At 38.8% G+C, this 21,022-nt stretch overlaps 1 protein-coding gene across 1 annotated transcript in view; it reads left to right on the plus strand.

Annotated features, from left to right (window-relative positions):
- The window catches only part of SACS (sacsin molecular chaperone), a gene marked incomplete at its 5' end in the record, with an annotated part of 36,427 nt that overhangs the window by 1,935 nt on the left and 13,470 nt on the right, over positions 1–21,022 (plus strand). The window contains 7 exons of the mRNA XM_080613562.1: positions 1,692–1,779; positions 4,205–4,290; positions 12,263–12,374; positions 13,643–13,789; positions 14,996–16,478; positions 18,838–18,929; positions 20,790–20,816. Coding sequence (XP_080469688.1) covers positions 1,692–1,779; positions 4,205–4,290; positions 12,263–12,374; positions 13,643–13,789; positions 14,996–16,478; positions 18,838–18,929; positions 20,790–20,816 — 2,035 coding nt within the window. The remainder of the gene's footprint in view (positions 1–1,691; positions 1,780–4,204; positions 4,291–12,262; positions 12,375–13,642; positions 13,790–14,995; positions 16,479–18,837; positions 18,930–20,789; positions 20,817–21,022) is intronic.

Below are 21,022 nucleotides of genomic sequence, written 5' to 3' on the forward strand. Positions count from 1 at the left end.
TTGTCTGGCACAGAAAACTATCTTTTGGCAGGGAACAGGCAGTAAGCAGACTAACAGCTATTCTGGGTTTATTTATTTATTAATATTAAACTAGAATACACATGGGAATATTCTGTAGCAGTTTTGGGAAACCTCTATGAACTTTTGAACTCCTGTTTATTGGGATCAAATTACTTTTTAATTTACTGAGGTAGTAGAATATCAATCAGTATTTTTTTCTCCCTTAAGAGTGTTATGTGAAATTTACATGCTAAGTAAAATCCAGTATCTCTTTCTGTCATAGTTTCTTACAGTGTTGAACTATTAATTTGAATGTATTCAATCTCCCTAGTTTCTGCTCGTGTTCTGGTACAAAAATCCTATCTGAGAAAGTTTGGTTATTCTCTCTCTTTAAAATTTGGTGGCAGGTTACAGCATTCTGTGCATTCTTTTTTATTTTAGTGAGTCCTGAGTAGGTTGTTTGCGTAGTGTGAGCTGTTTTACATCTTGAGACAAAATCAGCTCAAATATAACATTTCCTTAGGAACTTAAAATAAATGCACTGCTGTTGCAAGTACTTAAAACTGGTATAAGTAGAAAGGAACATACTTTTTTTTCCTTATTATTTTTTAAGGTTATGATTATATACTGTGGGCTAGGACTGTCTTTTGCTCATTAAATGTAGTTAGATTGTAAGCATCTATGTGTAAGTACAAACTTTTTTCTAGTAATTTGTTTTTACCCATCCAAGTGAGGAAGTAGTTCTGAACTGTGTTATAAACTGTGACTAATGTATATTATGTGGAAGTTTATTATTATGTTTAATATAGTTTACTATGAATTGGTTAAATTTCTAATTAGCACACTGCAGCTTCTAATTCTGCATTCATTATTGTGGTACACAGGATAACATCATGTCATACATGACTGTTTTAGCATCACATTGTATATGACTGGGATACACATAAAATATGAAACTAGAATTGCAAAGCAAAATAAAAAATTCACGTGCTGTGATTACTAAGTAGTTTTCCCAGTGGCTGCTAAGGAATTTCTTGCTTAGTTTGCCTCAGTTTCTCAGTCATGTTCCTGGTGAATGCAGAGAGGTAGAGTGGAGGTGAAGCATATAATGGGGAGATGAGGCTGCTGAATTCTTCAGGGGGTTTATGTGACATACTTTTGTCTTTACACATTCTGTAGGACTAGCTGCTTTGAGCCAATACTGCTTAGTTTAAAACTCATATGAAACTGAATATCAGTTATTTACTTTTTGGAGTACATAGTCTATCTACTTCCTGTAAATATTTATTTTCTTTATGGGCATGCACATTAAAACAATAACTGCTTTAGCTGTATGCTTCCAAAAGTTCCCAGAACATGAAACTTTTCAAATGTAAAAATGGGAGGCCATGGCTTGTTTATAGTATACTTCTGTAGGCATTTTTTCCACCTGATTTGCTTGTGGCCATTTTTTCTGATCCTGTTACTAACAAACTAATACTTCACCTGTGGAGTATCATTAGGCAAGGGAGGCCATCCTAGACCTCAGGGACTTAAAGTCCTGCTCTAAATGAATACTGGATGTTGTATAGTTTTGTATACTTTTAGACCAATCCAAACTTCTTAGAATAAATATGTAGGAAATGGAGCTACGGTAAGTTATTTATGCTGCAGAATGTTCTTATCAAGATCCATCTTATTTTTTATTTCAGTTATGTGATGGTATCAAGATTGTTGATCTTCAGAGATCTCAAAATCAAGTTTTTCTGGAGCTTCAGTCAAAAGGGTTGAAAGGAGGAGGTATGACAAATACTTTTCTCTCTTCATAAATTGGAAGGTCAAAGCATTTTCTCATGCAATCTGGAGTTATTTGAAATTACTCTTTGCTTTGAATGAGAAGCTGTTATTTTCCTTGTAAGTTCTAGGTATCCCTTTACTTGTTCTTTTCATTCTGACCCAAAAAATTAAACTTCTCTTTCCAAGTGCCTTGGTGATTACTTTTTTATTTGTAATTTCATGTGTAGAAATTAGAATAGTGCTGTACTTTGGAATCAGTAAAACTTGTCTTGCAGTAGTGTTAATATCTGCCTTGTCTCATACGAAGTAAGATGAATATTTGTAAGCAGTTCAGCTACTTTAAAGGATATCATTCAGTCAGTACTGTGTAGAAGACTAACACTGGTGGAAAGCTTTTGAATTCTTCTGGTTTGCTTGTTTTTCTTTTGATTCTGTATGTTTAGTTACATTTTTATTACAAAAAAATAGCAGGTATATTTATTTGTTTGTATGGTATCTTGAATTATATTATAATACCTGAATATCTTGAGAAATGTTCTAATTAAAATCTATGATTATGCTACTTGGTTGCTATCATCAGTGTCCTTTTTAACAGTAACTTTATTGTAAGAGAGGGAAATAAATGCTAATGGGATGGTAGAATGAAGAAGGAAACCCTTCTTTTCATGCAGATATTTTATTTGGTGTGTGTAAGCCATGAGTGTACTGGATTATGGTTTTCTAGTGATAGAGGGAAGTGAAGTGTTCGTGTATTAGCCAGAAGTTTTATGTTCACATTCTCTAGAACCTTCTGGTCAAAGCTGGGTCAGCTCTGAGGTCAGACCAGGTTGCTCAAGGGTTGGTTTGGTTGAGTTTGGAAAGCCTCCAAGGATGGAGACTACACAAGCTCTCTGGGTTCCCATTTCAATGCTTGACTACCATTGAGGGAAAAAGTTTCTCCTTCAGATTTGTGGAACCAGTTTTATGTTAAATATGATCAGCTCTAATACTGAAGAAAAATCAGTTCAGCCTTTGATAGGATGGAGTAAGTCATGATCTCCAGACAGAGTAATTTTTGTGACCTAAGTAGAGCAGCTTTGCTGCTGTAAAGAGAGAATAATGTCTATTTTCAGTCCTGTCACTTAGAAGTTAACTTGCCTGTTTTTGTGGTTCCCATAGTGAAATGTGTTGTTTAAACACTTCCGCCTGCCTGCCCAAGTTAGGCTTAGAGATCAGTTTCTTGATTTAAGAAAATTTCTTCTAAGAAAAGAAACACCCAAACTTTCTACTATTGATCAGTTCACCTTATTTGAGAAGTTTGCATATTGCATGTTGATTTCCATATGCTTCTGTGTACTATAAAAATAATAAAGCTGTAAAATGCTCTCTACACTTAGAGCTGTGAGTTGGAATTTCTTAGTTTTTATTTTCATTGGTGCTGTTACCTTAAACATAGAGTGATACGAAAATCTCATAAAGTGTTTTAATGTTTTTACTTGATGTTTTCTCAGCAAATACAGTTCTCTATCTCCTTTTTCCCCACATTGCTGAGGATTCTGTGGTGTTTTTGTTCTTAAAATGTTTTATTCCATAATATAATGTGTGTGTGTTTTTGAATCTGTGTACTTCTATGTACATCTATGTACACATATATGCAGAAGGGGGGGAGAGAGAGAGAATAATTAATTTATTCATAACTTTTAAAGGGAAGTTTTAAAAGGAAGTGATAGATGGGGCATCAGTAGAGTATGTTTTGCTTGTGGGAGTTACATCATGAATATTTATTTGAAGCACATGTTTTAGAGGTTTGGATTTAGGGAGCTGCTCTTTAGTCTCAGACTGGAGTTTGAAATGAAGAGTACTGAACATTTCTTTTTGTGATAGACTCTTCCTCTTAGAGCAGAACTTCATAGTGCTTGGTAGTACCGTTCTGTGACTTTTCCTTCCAGTGTGAAGCCCAGGTAACACCAAAACTAGCACCAGGCCCACAGTATGCCAAAACACGAAGTCTACACTAGAGCTGAGATGTACTGTGCCTCTGTGAAGCTGTCAGTAGAGATCGTCACTGGCTATAAAAAAGTTAGAGCCATTGCTGCCCTGGAATACTGTCCCGCTGCTTAAAAAGTACTAGTCCTTTAGCAGTTGCTACATTTAAAACATCCAGTAATGAGAGTTGGGGTGTAACTGATGCAAAGATTTAGCTCCCAAATTGATTTCATCTAGATATGAAACAACCTTAACACCAAGACTGCTATTTTAACTTTTTAAATAAAAATATATATAATGTTTTTTTGCAGTTGATTTTGGAAATACAAGAATTAACAGTATCAAGTCTTGAATTAATTTAAAACAGTTTTCTAAATTGTCAGTAAATGTTAGTGAGTATTTTTTAATCTGAAATTCAGTGCATAGTAGCATAATACATGGATTGGTTTTTGTTTGGTTTTAGGTCGTTTTGGACAAACAACACCACCACTTGTTGATTTTCTTAAGGATATCTTAAGAAGATACCCAGAAGGAGGACAGATTCTTAAGGTATACAAAAAATGGTATTTTTAGAAGTCATTTAATATGCGTGACATAATGCCTTTAATTTAACACTTTCCAGCAAATCTTGCAGTTGCTGTACCTCATTAGATACTTATTCTAGTATGAGAAAGACATGTTTCTGTTCCTGTGGACAAGGCAGAGTGAGTTGTGGGTTTAACGTTTCTGAGTTTGCTTGTCACAGATGCCATTCTAATTTATAAAAAACAAAACCAAAACACAGGTGTTATAGTTAAAGCAGAGACTTCATGATGTACTTTATGTGAGCTATCTAAAATGTTTATTTTGCTTATTATTTATTGTTCATCTCTGCTGTGAGCTATATAGTATACATAACAGTGTATAAAAATTTTGGAAAGCATAACTTTAGTATTAAAATTGGGATAATTACTGAGGTGAGTAGCTCGAGAGAGGACGCCTTCAACACCGGAGCAGGGAGGAGATCAGCGTCCAGGAGCCTCAACTCAGAGAGGCCAGAGCCACCGAGGGAGCCTCAGGTCCTCGGCAGGACTTGCCCAGGAGCCGGCAGCTCAGCGGACGCGAGCAGGGACTCACAGGGGGCGGAGCCACGAAGAGCGGCACCAGCTCTCACTGGTTAAAAACCTGCCCAGGGAGCGAGAGCGACCAGGAGCAGGGTGAACAGGGCGGGTCGAGGCAGTTTGTGCGGCAGTTCGAGCAGGATGGTGAGTACTCGCCGCATGACCAGAGCCCGGTCTGGGAGCTCTGCTCTGGCTGCGCCGGCAGTAGCCAGCGTAGGCACCCAGACAGAGCCGATGAGAGGGGAGGCTGCAGTGCAATGCTCAGAGTGTAGAGAGTGTCTGCACTGGTCTCCTGAGGGAACGGTGCCAAATGGGCAGGGCTGCACTCGGTGCTCCCTGGTGGAGGTCCTCCTGCAGCAGGTGGCTGAGCTGCGGGATGCTGTCAATAGGCTGCAAGATATCAGGGAAGCTGAGAGGAAGCAGGACTGCTTGCTCCAGGCCCAAACTGTGCAGGGGCCTCAGGCGTCCCCTGAAGCTCATGGGGAGTGGAGGAGGCTGTCAACCCAGGAAGCTGGGAAATAGTAACAACAAAAAACAACAAAAAAAGGAGGAAGAGGACAATTAAAAGCAAGGGGCTTCCTCCTCCTAAAGCTGTTGTCCCCACCCAGAACTGCTTTGCTGTTCTGCAGGGTGCTAAGGAGGAAGGGCACTTGCACCAGAAACAACCAGCTGGTGCGCCGGTAAAGAAGATCACTACTGGTGCTGCCAGGAAAAAGAGACGGGTCATAGTGGTAGGGGACTCGACTTTGAAAGGGACAGAGGCACCCATCTGTCGACCTGACCCGGTCTCGAGGGAGGTGTGTTGCCTACCTGGGGCACGGATCAGGGATGTTGCAGAGAGGCTCCCTGCTCTAGTGAGACCCACGGACTATTACCCACTTCTGATGATCCATGTGGGTGCTAGTGATGTTGATAGCAGTAGGCTGGAGAACATAAAGAAGGACTACAGAGCCCTGGGAGAGGTGGTTAGGGGCTCTGGAGCTCAGATTGTCTTTTTGTCAATTCTCCAGGATACAGGGGAGACCTTAAAAAAGCTAGAAGGATTGGCCAAGTTAATAAATGGTTAAAAGGATGGTGCCATAGTCAGGGGTTTGGGTGTTTTGAATACGGGACTCAAGTTAGTAGGCCAGGTCTCCTGGGGGCTGGTAGAGCTGATCTGACGAAGAAGAGGAAGAGTGGTTTTGGTAGGAGGCTTGTCAGGCTGGTCAAGGTTTCTTTAAACTAGATGTGTTGGGGGAGGGGGGCATCGTTCCATCCCAACACACCCAGTCAGTTGCCAGCACCTACAATAAATGCTCAGAGCGATGCAGAGATATTCCAGCCGCTCCAGCCAATGAGCTGGCTTCATTTGGAGCTCGGCTCAGATGCCTCTATACAAACGCCCGTAGCATGGGAAACAAACGAGGAATTAGAGATGTGTGCACGACTGCGGGAATATGATATAGTAGGCATCACAGAAACATGGTGGGATGGCTCCTACGACTGGAGTGTTGAAATGGAAGGTTACAGGCTCCTTAGAAAAGACAGGTCTGGCAGGTGGGGAGGTGGAGTTGCTATTTATGTTAGGGATAGGCTGGAGAGTATGGAACTGTGTCTGGGGATGGGTGAGCAGTCGACAGAAAGTTTGTGGGTCAAGGTTAAAGGGAGAGCAGTGATGGGGGACATTACTGTGGGGATCTGTTACAGACCGCCTGATCAAGAGGAATCTGTGGATGAAGTGCTCTATAGGCAGATAGGAACAGCCTGACGCTCACAGGCCCTTGTTCTCATGGGGGACTTCAACCACCCTGACATCTGTTGGAGTGAAGGTACAGCCCGGCACAAGCAATCCAGGAGGTTCCTCGATTGTGTGGAAGACAACTTCCTTCTGCAAATAATAGAGGAGCCGACAAGGAGAGGTGCCATGCTTGACCTCGTGCTCACCAACAGGGAAGGGCTGGTTGGAAATGTGACACTCCAGGGCAGACTTGGTTGCAGTGACCACGAGATGGTGGAATTCGAGATCCTTGGGACAGTGAGAAGAGCGTGCAGCAAGCTCACTGCCCTGGACTTCAAGAGAGCAGACTTTGGCCTCTTCAGGAACCTGCTGAGTAAGGTTCTATGGGATATAGCCCTAGAGTGCAGGGGGGCCCAAGACTCTTGGTTGTTATTCAAGGATCACCTGCTCCAAGCTCAGGAGTGTTGCATCCCAACCAGAAGAAAGTGCAGCAGGAGGGCCAGGAGACCTCCTTGGATGGATAGGGAGCTGCTCAGGAAAATTCAAAGGAAAAAAGAGGCTTATAGAAGGTGGAAGCAGGGACAGGCGGCCTGGGAAGAATACAGGGATGCTGTCCGGGAAGCTAGGGACCAGGTGAGGAAGGCTAAGGCCCAGTTAGAATTGAACTTGGCTAGGGATGTTAAGGATAACAGGAAGAGATTCTATAGGTACGTAGCGAGTAAAAGACAGACTAGGGACAGCGTAGGCCCCCTTCGGAAGATATTGGGAGAACTGGCTACCCAGGATTTGGAGAAGGCTGAGGTTCTTAATGACTTCTTTGCCTCGGTCTTCACTACCAAAGTCTCTGACCACACCACCCAAGTCTTGGAAGGCGAATGCAGGGACTGTGGGAATGAGGACCCTAGGCCCACTGTAGGAGAGGATCTGGTTCGAGACCATCTTAAAAACCTAAACGTACACAAGTCCGTGGAACCTGACAAAATCCATCCATGGGTCCTGAAGCAGCTGGTGAATGAAGTTGCTAAGCCACTGGCCATCATATTTGAAAAATCATGGCAGTCAGGTGAAGTTCCTGACAACTGGAAAACGGGAAATATAACCCCCATTTTCAAGAAGGGGAAAATGGATGACCCGGGGAATTACAGACCAGTCAGTCTCACCTCTGTGCCTGGCAAACTCTTGGAGCAGATTGTCCTGGAAGACATGCTAAGGCACATGAAAAACAAGGAGGTGGTTGGTGACAGCCAGCATGGCTTCACTAAGGGGAAATCCTGCCTGGCCAATTTGGTGGCCTTCTGTGATGGGGCTACGAAACTGATGGACAGGGGCAGAGCAGTTGACATCATCTACCTGGATTGTGCAAAGTGTTCGACACTGTCCCACACGACATCCTTGTCTCTAAATTGGAGAGACATCAATTTGATGGATGGACCACTCGGTGGATAAAGAACTGGCTGGATGGCTGCACACAAAGAGTTGTGGTGGATGGCTCGATGTCCGGCTGGAGACCGGTAACGAGTGGTGTCCCTCAGGGATCGGTGTTGGGACCAGTCTTGTTCAACTTCTTTGTTGGTGACATGGACAGTGGGATTGAGTGTGCCCTCAGGAAGTTTGCTGATGACACCAAGCTGTGTGGTTCGGTTGATACGCCGGAGGGAAGGGATGCCATCCAGAGGGACCTCGACACGCTTGTGAGGTGGGCTGATGCCAACCTTATGAAGTTTAACCATGCCAAGTGCAAGGTCCTACACCTGGGTCGGAGCAATCCCAGGCACAGCTACAGGTTGGGCAGAGAAGAGAGAAGAGATTCAGAGCAGCCTTGCAGAGAAGGAGTTGGGGGTGTTGGTCGATGAAAAAATGAACATGAGCCGGCTTCAGTGTGCGCTCGCAGCCCAGAAAGCCAGCCGTATCCTGGGCTGCATCAAAAGAACGTGACCAGCAGGTTGAAGGAGGTGATCCTGCCTCTGTACTCTGCTCTTGTGAGACCTCACTTGGAGTATTGTGTGCAGTTCTGGTGTCCTCAACATAAAAAGGACATGGAACTGTTGGAACAAGTCCAGGGGCGGGCCACGAGGATGATCAGGGGACTGGAGCACTTCCCGTATGGAGACAGGCTGAGAAAGTTGGGGCTGTTCAGCCTGGAGAAGAGAAGGCTGCGTGGAGACCTCATAGCAGCCTTCCAGTGTCTGAAGGGGGCCTACAAGGATGCTGGGGAGGAGCTATTCATCAGGGACTGTAGTGACAGGACAAGGGGTAACGGGTTCAAACTTAAACAGGGGAAGTTTAGATTGGGTATAAGGAAGAAATTCTTTACTGAGAGGGTGGTGAGGCCCAGGGAAGTTGTGAATGCTTCATCCTTGGCGGTGTTCAAGGCCAGGTTGGATGAGGCCTTGGGTGGCATGGTTTAGTGTGAGGTGTCCCTGCCCATGGCAGGGGGGTTGGAACTAGATGATCTTAAGGTCCTTTCCAACCCTAACTATTCTGTGATTCTATGATTCTATAAGCTGGAGGTTTTAATACTATATTTTGTTGTGGGATTTCTTGGTAGCTAAATTCATTTTCCTCAGTGGACTATGGCAGTGTCACAAAGTTTCATTCTGAGATTAAGAAGGCTTTTATGATTGGAATCCTTGAACGGCTTTTGGGAGACTTGCTCCAGACTGACAAGAATAATGAACCCATCAGTTTTATGTGGGCTGAAAAACATTTTTAGTCCAGACACTGGTTCTCATGAGAAGAGAATGTCACAGGATTTTCTCAACTGTGGTTAGTGTTCTTTATGGTTTTTTATCATTGGTTCAGGAGACTTTAAAGCATGCAACAGTATGTTATGTTGTGATGCTCTACATTTGAACTTTGAATGTTATGTGTACAAGCCTAACAATGGAAATGGTGACATTTATTTAAGCACTAAAAAAAATTTCAGTAAAGTGGAGTTCACCTCACCTTCAGACATGTCTGGAGCACATTCTCCTGTGAGGAAGGGCTGAGAGAACTGGGGTTGTTCACCGTGGAGAAGAGAAGACTCTGGTAAGACCTTATTAAGGCTTTTAAACATAACAAAGGGGGTTTACAAAGAAGGTGGAGACTTTATACCAAGGCATATAGTGATAGGACAAGGGGCAAGGGCTTGAAACTGAGGAGGGTAGGTTTAGGTCGGACATAAGAGATGTTTTGGGATGAGTGTGGTGAGACACTGGAACAGGTCGGCTGGAGAAATTGTGGATGCCCTATCATGGGAAGCATTCAGAGTCAGGTTGGATGGAGCTTTGAGCGACCTGGTCTACTGAAAGATGTCCCTGCCAATGGCAGGAAGGCTGGAACTAGATTATATTTATGGTCTCTTCAAACCAAAACCATTATGTGATTCTATAATCTGGAAAAATACAGATCATTCTAAATTCATCAAGTCCCATGAGGGGAAAGACAGGTACCTTTAGAAGATGCCTTGTCTGATTTACTGTAGCTTCTTATGCTGATATCTGGAAGTGCCAGTTTGGTATTTTATTTTTTTTTTTAATTGCACCTGCAGTGACTAGCTCATAGCTGGATGCTAAATTTCTCATCCAGAATGCTTCGTCACATGGATGTTAGGAGATTCGTTTCCTTTGTATGCGTGAATACTAGGTTCTAATGGGATTTGGTGCAGGTACATGTATATATTTATCCATATATATAAAACACACAAATGTAAATGGTGACACTTGCTGGCAGTTCCTGCTGTCTCTTGGAAGGTTTTCTTTGCAACTAGGGAACAAGTTGATTATTATTAGTGTGAATGCTTGAGATAAGCACATCTTCAGTGGTTTTGGCAAACTGCATCCTGGATATATTATGAGCAGTGTTTGTTCATTGGATGGGAAGCTTACATTATTACTGTTTCCTAGTACTAGTTGAATCTGTAAGATGCATTTGCATCATGAAAGGTTCAGACCTTCTTAACAATTTAAACCCAAATTTTCATTCCAACGTGAAGAAATAAGTTAACGTCCTTAGGAATTGGGTGGGTAAATCTAAAAGTAGAAATGTTCCTTTTTTTCATGGTTTACAATTTAGAGTTAACAGGCTGTTAGGGTGGAATTACTACCAGGAATTTTGCTGATCTCTTAAAATTCATTTCACTGTTTGGATTCTTCAAATACAATGCTTTTGCAGCTGAATGTAGGAGATGTTCCGTGTGCCATAGCATGAATGCAAGTCTCTGACTACATGGTAGTTTTCATACTTATTTAATATTTCTAGAGGCTTTCACTGTCTTTCGGTATAACCTTGAATGATTACTGTGATTATTTTTTTGGAAGAATTGTATGTTTTTGTAGTTAAATACCTTATGGAGAGAAATTCTTTAAAAATTTATTTATGTTGCACTGTGGGTATATTTTTTGCTACCTCATACTTCAAAATTGTAGTGACATTATAAACAATATATTTTGGTTACTTATGGGAAAGACCTTATAGAGTGAACATACTGTCACAAAGTGAAAAATTGAGGGGTTACAGTTTTGAAACCAGATATTAAATAACAGTGAGCTTATTTTATTGTCAACAGTATGTTAGAATGCAACCTAATCTATAATACCTGCTGCTAATTGATGTGTTAGTTCTAAGTAAAGATTAATCTTGCTAGCAAGTCTACTGTTATGAGTAATTGACTGAAAGTTATGTTGTATGAATACATTGGATGTGATGTGATTTACCTGCATAGCTTTTCAACTCAGCTGGAATACTTCCTTATGCCAAACTTACACACACCCACGCAAACATGCACACGGATGTGTATGTGTGTTTATTTGTATATATGAATGTGTATCTTTGGAACCCTGCTACACTTTGATGATTCAGTGTAAATAGATCATTGCGTGAACTCTAATCCTGTAGTTATTTATAATCACTCTTATGAGTCTGCAGTGTATAATGCTATTGAGGTAAATGGGACTGGGTGGGCATGTTTTGTCAATGGTAGTGTTTACAGAACTAGTTTATTGACATTTTAGTTAGAGTTTTCCATAGCTCTCACCACTGGTAATACTGTTTAACAAATAATCAATATAAGCCTCTGTCTAGAGCTAAGGGCTTCATTCAGCAGGTGAGCTCTGTTGGTTCATGATTTACAGTTTCTGGTCAGAACTGTATTGCAGCCCTCTGAGCACTGTGGCTCTTGAATGGTTGGTTCACACTGTGAAGTGTTAAATGGAATTCAGTTGATGTAAAGAGTGATGCGTATTGCCCTTCTATGATTTGCTGTCTCTCTGTTGTCTTCAACTGTTGTGTGGGCTTAGCAGCAAACTTCGATTTTTACTTTTTTTAATTTTTTTTTTCTTCATTGTTTTGAGACTTGTACAATTCTGATTTGGGATAGTATAGTAGTAACAGTTTAGTAGGCTATTTCCTAACTTTATAACTGCTTGTGTGTGGAATTTGACCTCCAAATTTGAATCATGCTTATAGTATTTGGCTGAATATTACTTTTATTCTAAATATTTATTTTTCTTTTATAATGAATATTGCTTTTATAATATCTATTTTCACTCAGGTAAACTGGAAAAAAATATTTTGGTTGAAAAGTATGAACACAATTACACTCAAGACAATTGCTTATTATTTTCTACTGTTTAAGTTGGAAAGCCATTGCTAGAATATGTACAACATTGCCGCATTATACTTTTGTTTTTGTTTGGTTGGTTTGGTTTTTTTTCTGCCTCAGGAGCTGATACAGAATGCAGAAGATGCTGGTGCCACAGAGGTTAGGTTTTTATATGATGAAACTCAGTATGGAACAGAAACTCTATGGTCAAAGGATATGGTACAGTATCAGGGTAAATATAATTTTTATTAGTTCTGGCCATTATCCTTCAATATGCATGTGGTTCTGTGTTTTTCTCCTTGCTATACAGCAATGACGACCTTATGAGGTGCATATTTTGTCTATGTTATAATGTTGATAATTATTTTCCAAAGCCAGGGTTTGCTATTGAAGGCCTTATGGCGTCATCTTGCAGGTTATCAGTAGCAGCTTTTTAACTGCTTCTAGTTAATGCTGTTTGAGAAAGCCTTCATGTTCAGCTTTATTTCAGGTAACTTTTCCCGGGATGACTCTGTATCCTGGGGCTGATTTTCCTAGGTTCACTTGCTATCTCAATATACACAAAAGGTTTTTTAGTAGAGTCAGTAAACAAGATTTAATAAGACCTAGGATAAAAGAATGCTTTGGGTATTAGACAGTAGTTTTGTTTTTTCTACATACCTCTACCTTTTGAGAGTGATATCCAGTTCTTAATGTAAACATGACCCTACATTTCAGCTTTCTCTGGGCAGTTCTGTTTTCTTCTCCATCTCTTACTCTCTCACCCTTACACCAACCTTTGCTCCATGCTGCCAGTACTGCAAAGGTAGTTTGTTGTTAACTTTAAGGTTTTTATATCATCTAATACGGCTTTGTGTGATTGAGGTCAGTTACATATTTACCAGACAAATTAGTTTGTGTAATCATCCCAAAAGGCATTCAGTTATTATTTGAACACTTAATAATGGGTGATCCACTACTTCTTGTTTCTAGCTTGTTAATCAACCTTATTGGGCCTTCAAATTTGAATGTCTGTGTTTCTAGACACAGGTTATTGTTATATCTTGCCATATATCCCTTCCAGTAGAGGTATTAATAGACTGTGATTAGTACATCTTTCAAACTGTCTTTTTGATAGACTGAACAGATTGAGTTTAAGCCTTGTGCCACAGGACACTTCTTCCAGAAGTTTTGTTATTTTTCTGCTTTCTGTTCAGTTTTTCAGAATCATTCTTTTAAAATGTGGACACCAGAACTAGATACCACATCAAAATATATCTCTTAAGTACTTTATACAGAGGTAAATCCATCTCCTTGCTTCTGCTTTTGCTACTACTCTATCTCCCTTTCATCACCAAGCATAATTTGGTGTCAGTTTGAGTCATAGTTTCTTGATTAAATTTGCACATACAGACTTTAAAGAAATACTTTAGCAGTTCTGTAAACTTATTTCCTAGATCTTTTTTCTCAGTTAAGTAGTTTTCTTCTGTCATCTTTTTAACATTTGCCTATTTATTATAGGGCCAGCATTTTATGCATACAATGATGCAGTTTTCACCCCTGAGGACTGGCATGGTATACAGGAAATAGCAAGAAGCAGGAAGAAAGATGATCCCCTTAAAGTTGGAAGATTTGGAATCGGCTTTAATTCAGTTTATCATATAACAGGTACTCTCGGTAGATATTTTAAAATGAAATTGTTGAAGTTTTATTCAATTGTTTAATTATTTTAGATATCTTAGATACTCGTTTAATGGCTTATCTGTAGTGCATTTTAAAATTGGATCACTGGATAGTTTTCCTTAAGAAGCATTCATATTTTTCTAAAACCATGTAGGTTATCCTTCGGCTTTTGATTTTTTTTTTGGAGGAGACATGTTTCTTGTAGTAACATCGTTATGTAGTTAGTCCCTTGTATTGAAATGAACATTCCTTTACACTGTTATTTCAGTTATGCACTGCTGTTCATATTATAGAGGCGCATAATATAAGGTAGATATTTAAGTAGAAGTGTGGAAGTTTAGACAAGACTGATGCTTCTGTGCAGGTTCTTTGCATAATAAGCAGTGATTTTATTTCATGTGAGAAAGGGTACTCCATAATAGAGCTCTATACATACTTATACTTCCTGGCAAAATGTTTTACTGCTGTATAGCATAAGCATATAGCATAAACAGTGCTTACAGTCTACATAGTACAGGGTAAGAGTAAAATTTTTGCTGAAATAACATATTTAACTTGTGAAGTGAGTTTGTAAGGCACATGATTTTTTTTCACAATATTTTAGTACTGCATGAATAAAAGCTTAGTTGATGTGGTTTGATAGTTCTGGGAATTTATGCTTTTAATCATACAATACCACTGTTTACAAGCCTTTAAGATCTGCAATAAATACACCTTTACTAAATTATTTTCCAGTATTTTCAGGAAAGAAAAATGTTAAAATAATACATTTGCAAAAAAGTTATGCTTTCTGTTGCTCACTGTTTGCTAGAATGCAAATAGTTGAATGACTATTTATGTACTTAATTGCAGACTAGGAGTGTGCTAGTTTCTTCACTTTTAATAAGCACTGAATTAAATGTTACCAGAATTATAGAATCATGTAGGTTGGAAAACACCTTTGCCATCGAGTCCAGTCATAAACCTAACCCTACCAAGTCCACACTAAACCATGTGCCTAAGTGCCACATCTAAGGGTCTTTCAGATACCTTCAGGGATGGTGACTCAGCCATATCACTGGGCATTATGCTTGATTCATCACAGTTTTATAACATTTGTCTTTATTGCTCTTTAAAAATTTGTTCCTTAAGACTGTGTTTGAAAAATAAGTTAGTTTAGGATTACTAACAGTTGTGTTTTTATGTATACAGATGTCCCCAGTATTTTCAGTGGTGACCAGATTGGAATGCTTGATCCCCATCAAACCCTTTTTGGACCTCATGAATCAGGCCAGTGTTGGAATCTAAAAGAAGATAGCAAGGAAATCAGTGAACTTACAGACCAGTTTGCACCATTCATTGGTGTATTTGGCAGCACTAAGGAAACTTTTAAGAATGGAAACTTTCCTGGTACCTTTTTTCGTTTCCCACTTCGTCTGCAGCCGTCCCAACTGAGCAGCAATGTTTATGACAAACAGAAGGTTTTGGAGCTGTTTGAATCCTTCAGAGCAGATGCAGACACAGTATTGCTGTTCTTGAAGAGTGTTCAGGATGTTTCATTGCACATTAGGGAAGCTGATGGAACTGAGAGGCTGATTTTTAGAGTAACTGCTAGTGAAAACAAGGCCTTGAAACATGAAAGACCCAATTCTATCAAAATCTTACGAACTGCAATAAATCAGTATTGTAAGGGAATCCCAAGCAATAGCATAACATGTGTGACATACCATGTAAATATAGTTGTAGAAGATGAGAGTGTTAAGGATGCGCAGAAAACCTCCTGGTTAGTATGTAATTGTGTAGGTGGTAGAGGAATGTGTACTGAACTGGATTGTTTAGCTGATGACTTGAAGTTTGTTCCTACTATTGGAATAGCCATGTCTTTGTCAACTAATGGGGAGGAAAAAGGAGCTGTAGCAGACTTTTCAGGAAGGGCATTTTGTTTTCTGCCTTTACCTCCAGGTGAAGAAAGCAAAACTGGACTCCCAGTTCATGTTAGTGGTTTCTTTGGTCTCACAGACAATAGGAGGAGTATCAAATGGCGAGAGCTGGATCAATGGAGAGATCCAGCAGCTTTGTGGAATGATCTTCTTGTGGTAAATATAGTGCCAAAGGCGTATACCACCCTTATTTTGGAAGCTATCAAACGAATGGAGACTGAGGAGAATTCGGATTTTCCATTGTCAGCTGAAAGAATTTATAGGTTATGGCCTGATGAGAACAAAATCAGGGTACCCTGGAAACCAGTTCTAGAACCTCTCTTTAAAGAGCTGCTCCAGCACACAGTTATTTACTCAGTGAGTAATCAGTGGATAAAAGTGGAACAGGTGCACTTTTCTGAAATGGATGAGAGTTTGGGTTACACACAGTCTGTTCTCAACTACCTCCAGAATTCAGGGAAGCAGATTGCCAAGGTACCAGCAAATATTGCTAGTGCAGTGCATCTTATTATTTCTGCTGCTAAAGCTGTGAAAAAAGTAACTCCTGCTGTAGTACGGCAAATACTAAGGAAATCTGGACACAGTGGACCTGCTGAAGAAAAGCTTCATCTTTTAGAATTTGTGCTTTCTGATGGAGTCTACAGTGAATTGATTGGATTGGAGCTTTTGCCATTACAGAACGGAAACTTTATTCCTTTTTCCTCATCTGTGTCAGAACAGGATGTAGTTTACATAACCTCAGAAGACTATCCCAGGTATAGCTGATATTCTAAACACCATTTTTTTAATGTTAAACAGAGCTTGAGACTGTTATTTGCTTGTCAGCAAACAAGGTGATAAGCAGCATCCTGTAATATAATGAAATAATGCATAGGTAGAACTATTTTCTGTAGATATGTACACGTTTATGTGGATATGTCAAGTTTGAAAACTTTGACAGCTATTTGCCATTATAACTTTAGAAAGAATTGTGTTTTCTAGACTTAAGGGGAATACCTCAGGATACATTTCAAGTTAGCTTTCTTCTGGGAATTATAAATAGGAGTTAGGTTAGAAACATGTATACTATAGAGTACATAAAATTGCATAATAAGAGCTTTTATTAAACTTAAACATATTTATTTATTTATTTATTTGCACAACACTTTTACTTTCAGTGAAGGGTTTAGTACTAGACATTGGTTTTGGGAAGTAGGCAGATACTGCCATGGTAAGAAATGGGCCTGTCTTTTGCATCTGCTCTCCCTTTGTTCTTTCCAGTCCCTCTCCAATTATTTTTTTTTCCCTTGCTTATTTCCTACCTGCATCAGTATTTCAATTTGGTTCACATTTCAACAGCCATAAAAGCTTGCACTGCCACTGGGGAGGGGAGAGCAAAAAGCAGACTAGCTGGAATAAGTGGCCTTAAGGTCACTAGGGAGAAAGCATGGCTGATGCTTTTTATGTCTGTACTGGAATATACATTTATAAAAGATTTGCTAAATCTGAACTCTTCTCCAAGTAACCTCTTAAGAGGTACTGTTTGAAGTCACTCAGACACACCAGATGCACCTGCAGCTGTTCCTCCTTGTAAAGTGTTAGCCATACATATGTTTGCATACACCCCTCCTTCTCTCTCCCAAGTTCCACTAATTTTCAGATCCTCATCTTGAAAGAATGTGACACTTGGCATGTGCTTGGCTGCTTTTACTGCCCTATGAACTGTTCATAAGGGAAATAGAGGTGGGTTGGAGTGTGCTAGTATAGATGATATTAAGTTAAAAAGGGCTCTGAGTGAGGTCCTTATGTATAGATAGCGCATCTTCAAGAAGGTTTTAATATATGTGTAGACAACACATCTTAAAGAAAAGCAGTTGGATGCAGGTAACTGGTCTTCCCATGTTGTTTCAGAGGAGTTTGCTTTTTTCAAAGTCTGCTGTTGTTCTTTTTCTGTTATATTCTAAACCCATAATCTTTCTTGTTCTATACAGTTCAGGTTATTGATTAACACTACTCAAAGCCTGTGATTCTAGTGTCTCCTTAAAAGGAATAAAAATTTTCTAGCATCTGTTGTGTGATTATTTATCTTTTGCTATTCATTTACTCTGCTTTTCCTTCCAGAAGTTAAGCCAGTATACATACAGAAAACATTCCCTTCTTCAGACTAGTCATAAGATAGTTTTCTTGAAACTTAATGATACTACTGTGTCTTAGTTCTGTCAGTAATGGACTTAGTTTAGTTTAGCCTTGTAAAACTGATACAAAAGCATGTTATACCAGGTATAAATATACTTTCTCGCTATGATTTGAAATTATAATGCTTTATTTGCTTATATTCTTGCCTACAGTAATTATTTTCAATTCTAATGTTATAAATATGATAAACGACTTATGTTAGATGTTTTTAAACACTTTCAACTTAAGAGTTTGGCTCTTTGTGTATTCAAATTTGGAGCCTGCTATAAAGGTGAAATAAGTTCTTATTAATTTCTTTCTGTTAACACCTGTGGAATAACAAGATTCTGTGTTAGTTTATGTATATTTAACATACTGCTGTCATAATTAAACTGCATAGTTATTTTTGATTTCAGGAAGACCAAAGCCCTAAAAACCTGTTCAGTTTTAAGTGCTAATGTAAAGGAAGGGCAGGATGAGACATGACTTTTAGCTACAATAACCTTAACCTTTGTCTGCAAATCTTTTGAAATCCACAGATCTGTGTGAAGTCCTAGAATTATATGTTGTAATTTTTGTATGCTTTGAAATAGAATCTTTAAAAGACATAGAATAGTAGGTGCTATTTTACTTTTTTTTTTTTTATTTGTTAGAATACATATAGATGAAAATAGTTTTCTAATCCCTATTTTTCTATCCGAAGAAAACTTGTTTAGATCTGCTTTGCAAAGAAGAGTAGTTGGAAAAATCAGTTTCTTACTACTCCCTGCTTCTAATTGTCTGGTGGTTTTTTTTTGTTTGTAAAAAAATGCCCACTGAAAACCCTTTTCTACATATGTAAGCAATTGTTTACCATGCTGGTTACCATGCTGGTAGTGTTTGTGAAGCAAAATGATGTCTTGCTAAGGTGTGGTGGGGTTTATTTTATTTATCTGTTTATTTTTTTAAATGGTGTGCTAGGTCACTCTTTCCTGGCCTGGAAGGAAGGTTACTTTCTGATGACCTCAAGCCTGAGATTCTGGCTGCTTTGAAAGAAGCTGCCAAAAGCCGAGGTAATAAATATGTTTTTCATAATGTTATATAAGAAACAGATTTCTAATGGTCGAACAGACTAGTTCTAAACTCAAGTTTAAAGGAATGTCTCTTTTGAAATTGAATTCACATAAATAAATTGATCTTCAAAAATAACTATTTAAGATAAGATAGACTATTGTTTAAATTGGAAATGACATACATGAAAATTATGGCAAAGGCAAGGGGAGAAGGATGAAAATTTACAATAAGAGAATAGATATTCACTTATTAAAGCATATATTCAAGGTTCAGTAATTTTGTTCAAAGAGTATTCCTCCACTGAAGACATTCTGAATTCTATTCTGCATTTTTAGAATTTGCATATGCAATAACTGTGTTATGGTTTTGGTATTGCAGACATCTCATATCACAATCAGAAGTGATCACATCAGTGTGTTTTTTAAAAACCAAGTAAAACCCACTTAAGCAGCTAGCCTCCAGGATACCTGTAGATCATATAATTTCATCAAGTGCTTCCTGAGTCTTAATTCATAGCTTATGGTTTTGTCACTGTGGACCTACTGAAATACTTCAAATCTTGATCAAAAGACTTGAAGAAGTTTTCTGCATCTGTAAATGAGATGCTTCTATGTTTAACTGCTTTTACAATTAATTTCTTTTTGCCTCTCTTCTACTCAGTTTGTCTGTATTTACCTTTCCACCCTTCCTCATTACGCATTTGATTGGGAAATGTGAAGTCTTATTGTCAGAAGTCTTTTCATCTAAACACAATTTGCAAACAAGTCACTCTTCAGCTTATTTTTTAAATAGTATGAGTATACTGTGAGCTATTCTTCAATGTGTAGAAAATGTGCTTTTCAGAAAAAGATTCTTGCCTCCCTGTGTTTTTAAATTGTTCTGTTAATCAAAATTTGGTTTTAGGCAGAAGACCTTAGAACCAGGCATAAAATACTATAAATGATTGTCTTGATTTACTGTTTTCAGTATCCTTTTTCATGGTCTTCAGTCATTCAGTCGCAGGCCCTGTTTCTTCAGCCTGTTCCGCTGCAAAGCAGTCCCAAATCATGCTTAAATTAAAAAACAGCAAACCAAGAAATACAAAATGCAGGTTTGATGGGCTATATCCTTCAACACAAAAAGCGGATGTGAATAAAATGAAAAAGCCCTATATATTCATAAAGTAATCCTTTGCTGAGTTCTCAGACATTCCTTCACTTCCAGGCTTGATCTCCAATTTGCAAAAAAGTCTATCTAGACTTTTTACTTCCTGGGAAAAGTATTGTTCACATTTAAGTTCTTGCTTGTCTCTCTTCTTTCTCTGATGCTTTTTTTTTTTTTTTTGAAGAACATTTTTCTAGAGACTTTTCTTGATTGGTAGTGTGCCTCTTATTGATTGGAAGACCCTATTTTTGTAAATGAATACAACAAGTATAATTCTTCTTCTAGAAATGTTTAAGGCTTTCAAGATGACCCTTTGCAAGACTGTAGCAGCCTGCTTTTCGTTCTACCTCTTAACTTATTCTTCATTCTAAGATTTTGCATAATTTTACAACTGCAGTACCATAAATGATAAGTATTAAAGGGAGTTTTGGCAGGCTTTGAAATCTTACTTGTCAAGAATTTTATTTACATAGCTGTAGAAATTGTATCAGAGATATTCCTGATACAGTTGCAGAAATAGAAACTTTCTTGTATTATTTCTTTGAGGAAATGGGATGCAGGTTTTTTTATTGTGTTGTACAGAGAAAACCAGATCTTATTTTTTCCCTCCTGAAATGTGTACTGTATTTTTTCTAGTCAGTAACTGTTTCTATATTTAGTGTGTTTACGTGTAACTCATGGGATGTTTTCTAAGAATTGATTTGATTATATTCTAGCCCAACAGCTTCTCTGGGGATTTTCAGGTATGGTTGTTAACTGAAGATGTACTGGTTTGGATTGAAGCTTGATATTTGTGTGAATTTGGTGATTATCTGTTCTTGTTATGCCAGCTTTCTTGTAAGCAAAAGTTGACAAATAGAGCTGCCAAAAGATAGCTACCAAAGATAATTATGATAAGAGTTCTAAATACAGTTTGGAGGGGAATGCATATTGTTGAAGAAAACCTTGT

This window comes from Psittacula echo (assembly GCF_963264785.1).
Source record: "Psittacula echo genome assembly, chromosome: 3".
Classification (NCBI taxonomy): domain Eukaryota; kingdom Metazoa; phylum Chordata; class Aves; order Psittaciformes; family Psittacidae; genus Psittacula; species Psittacula echo.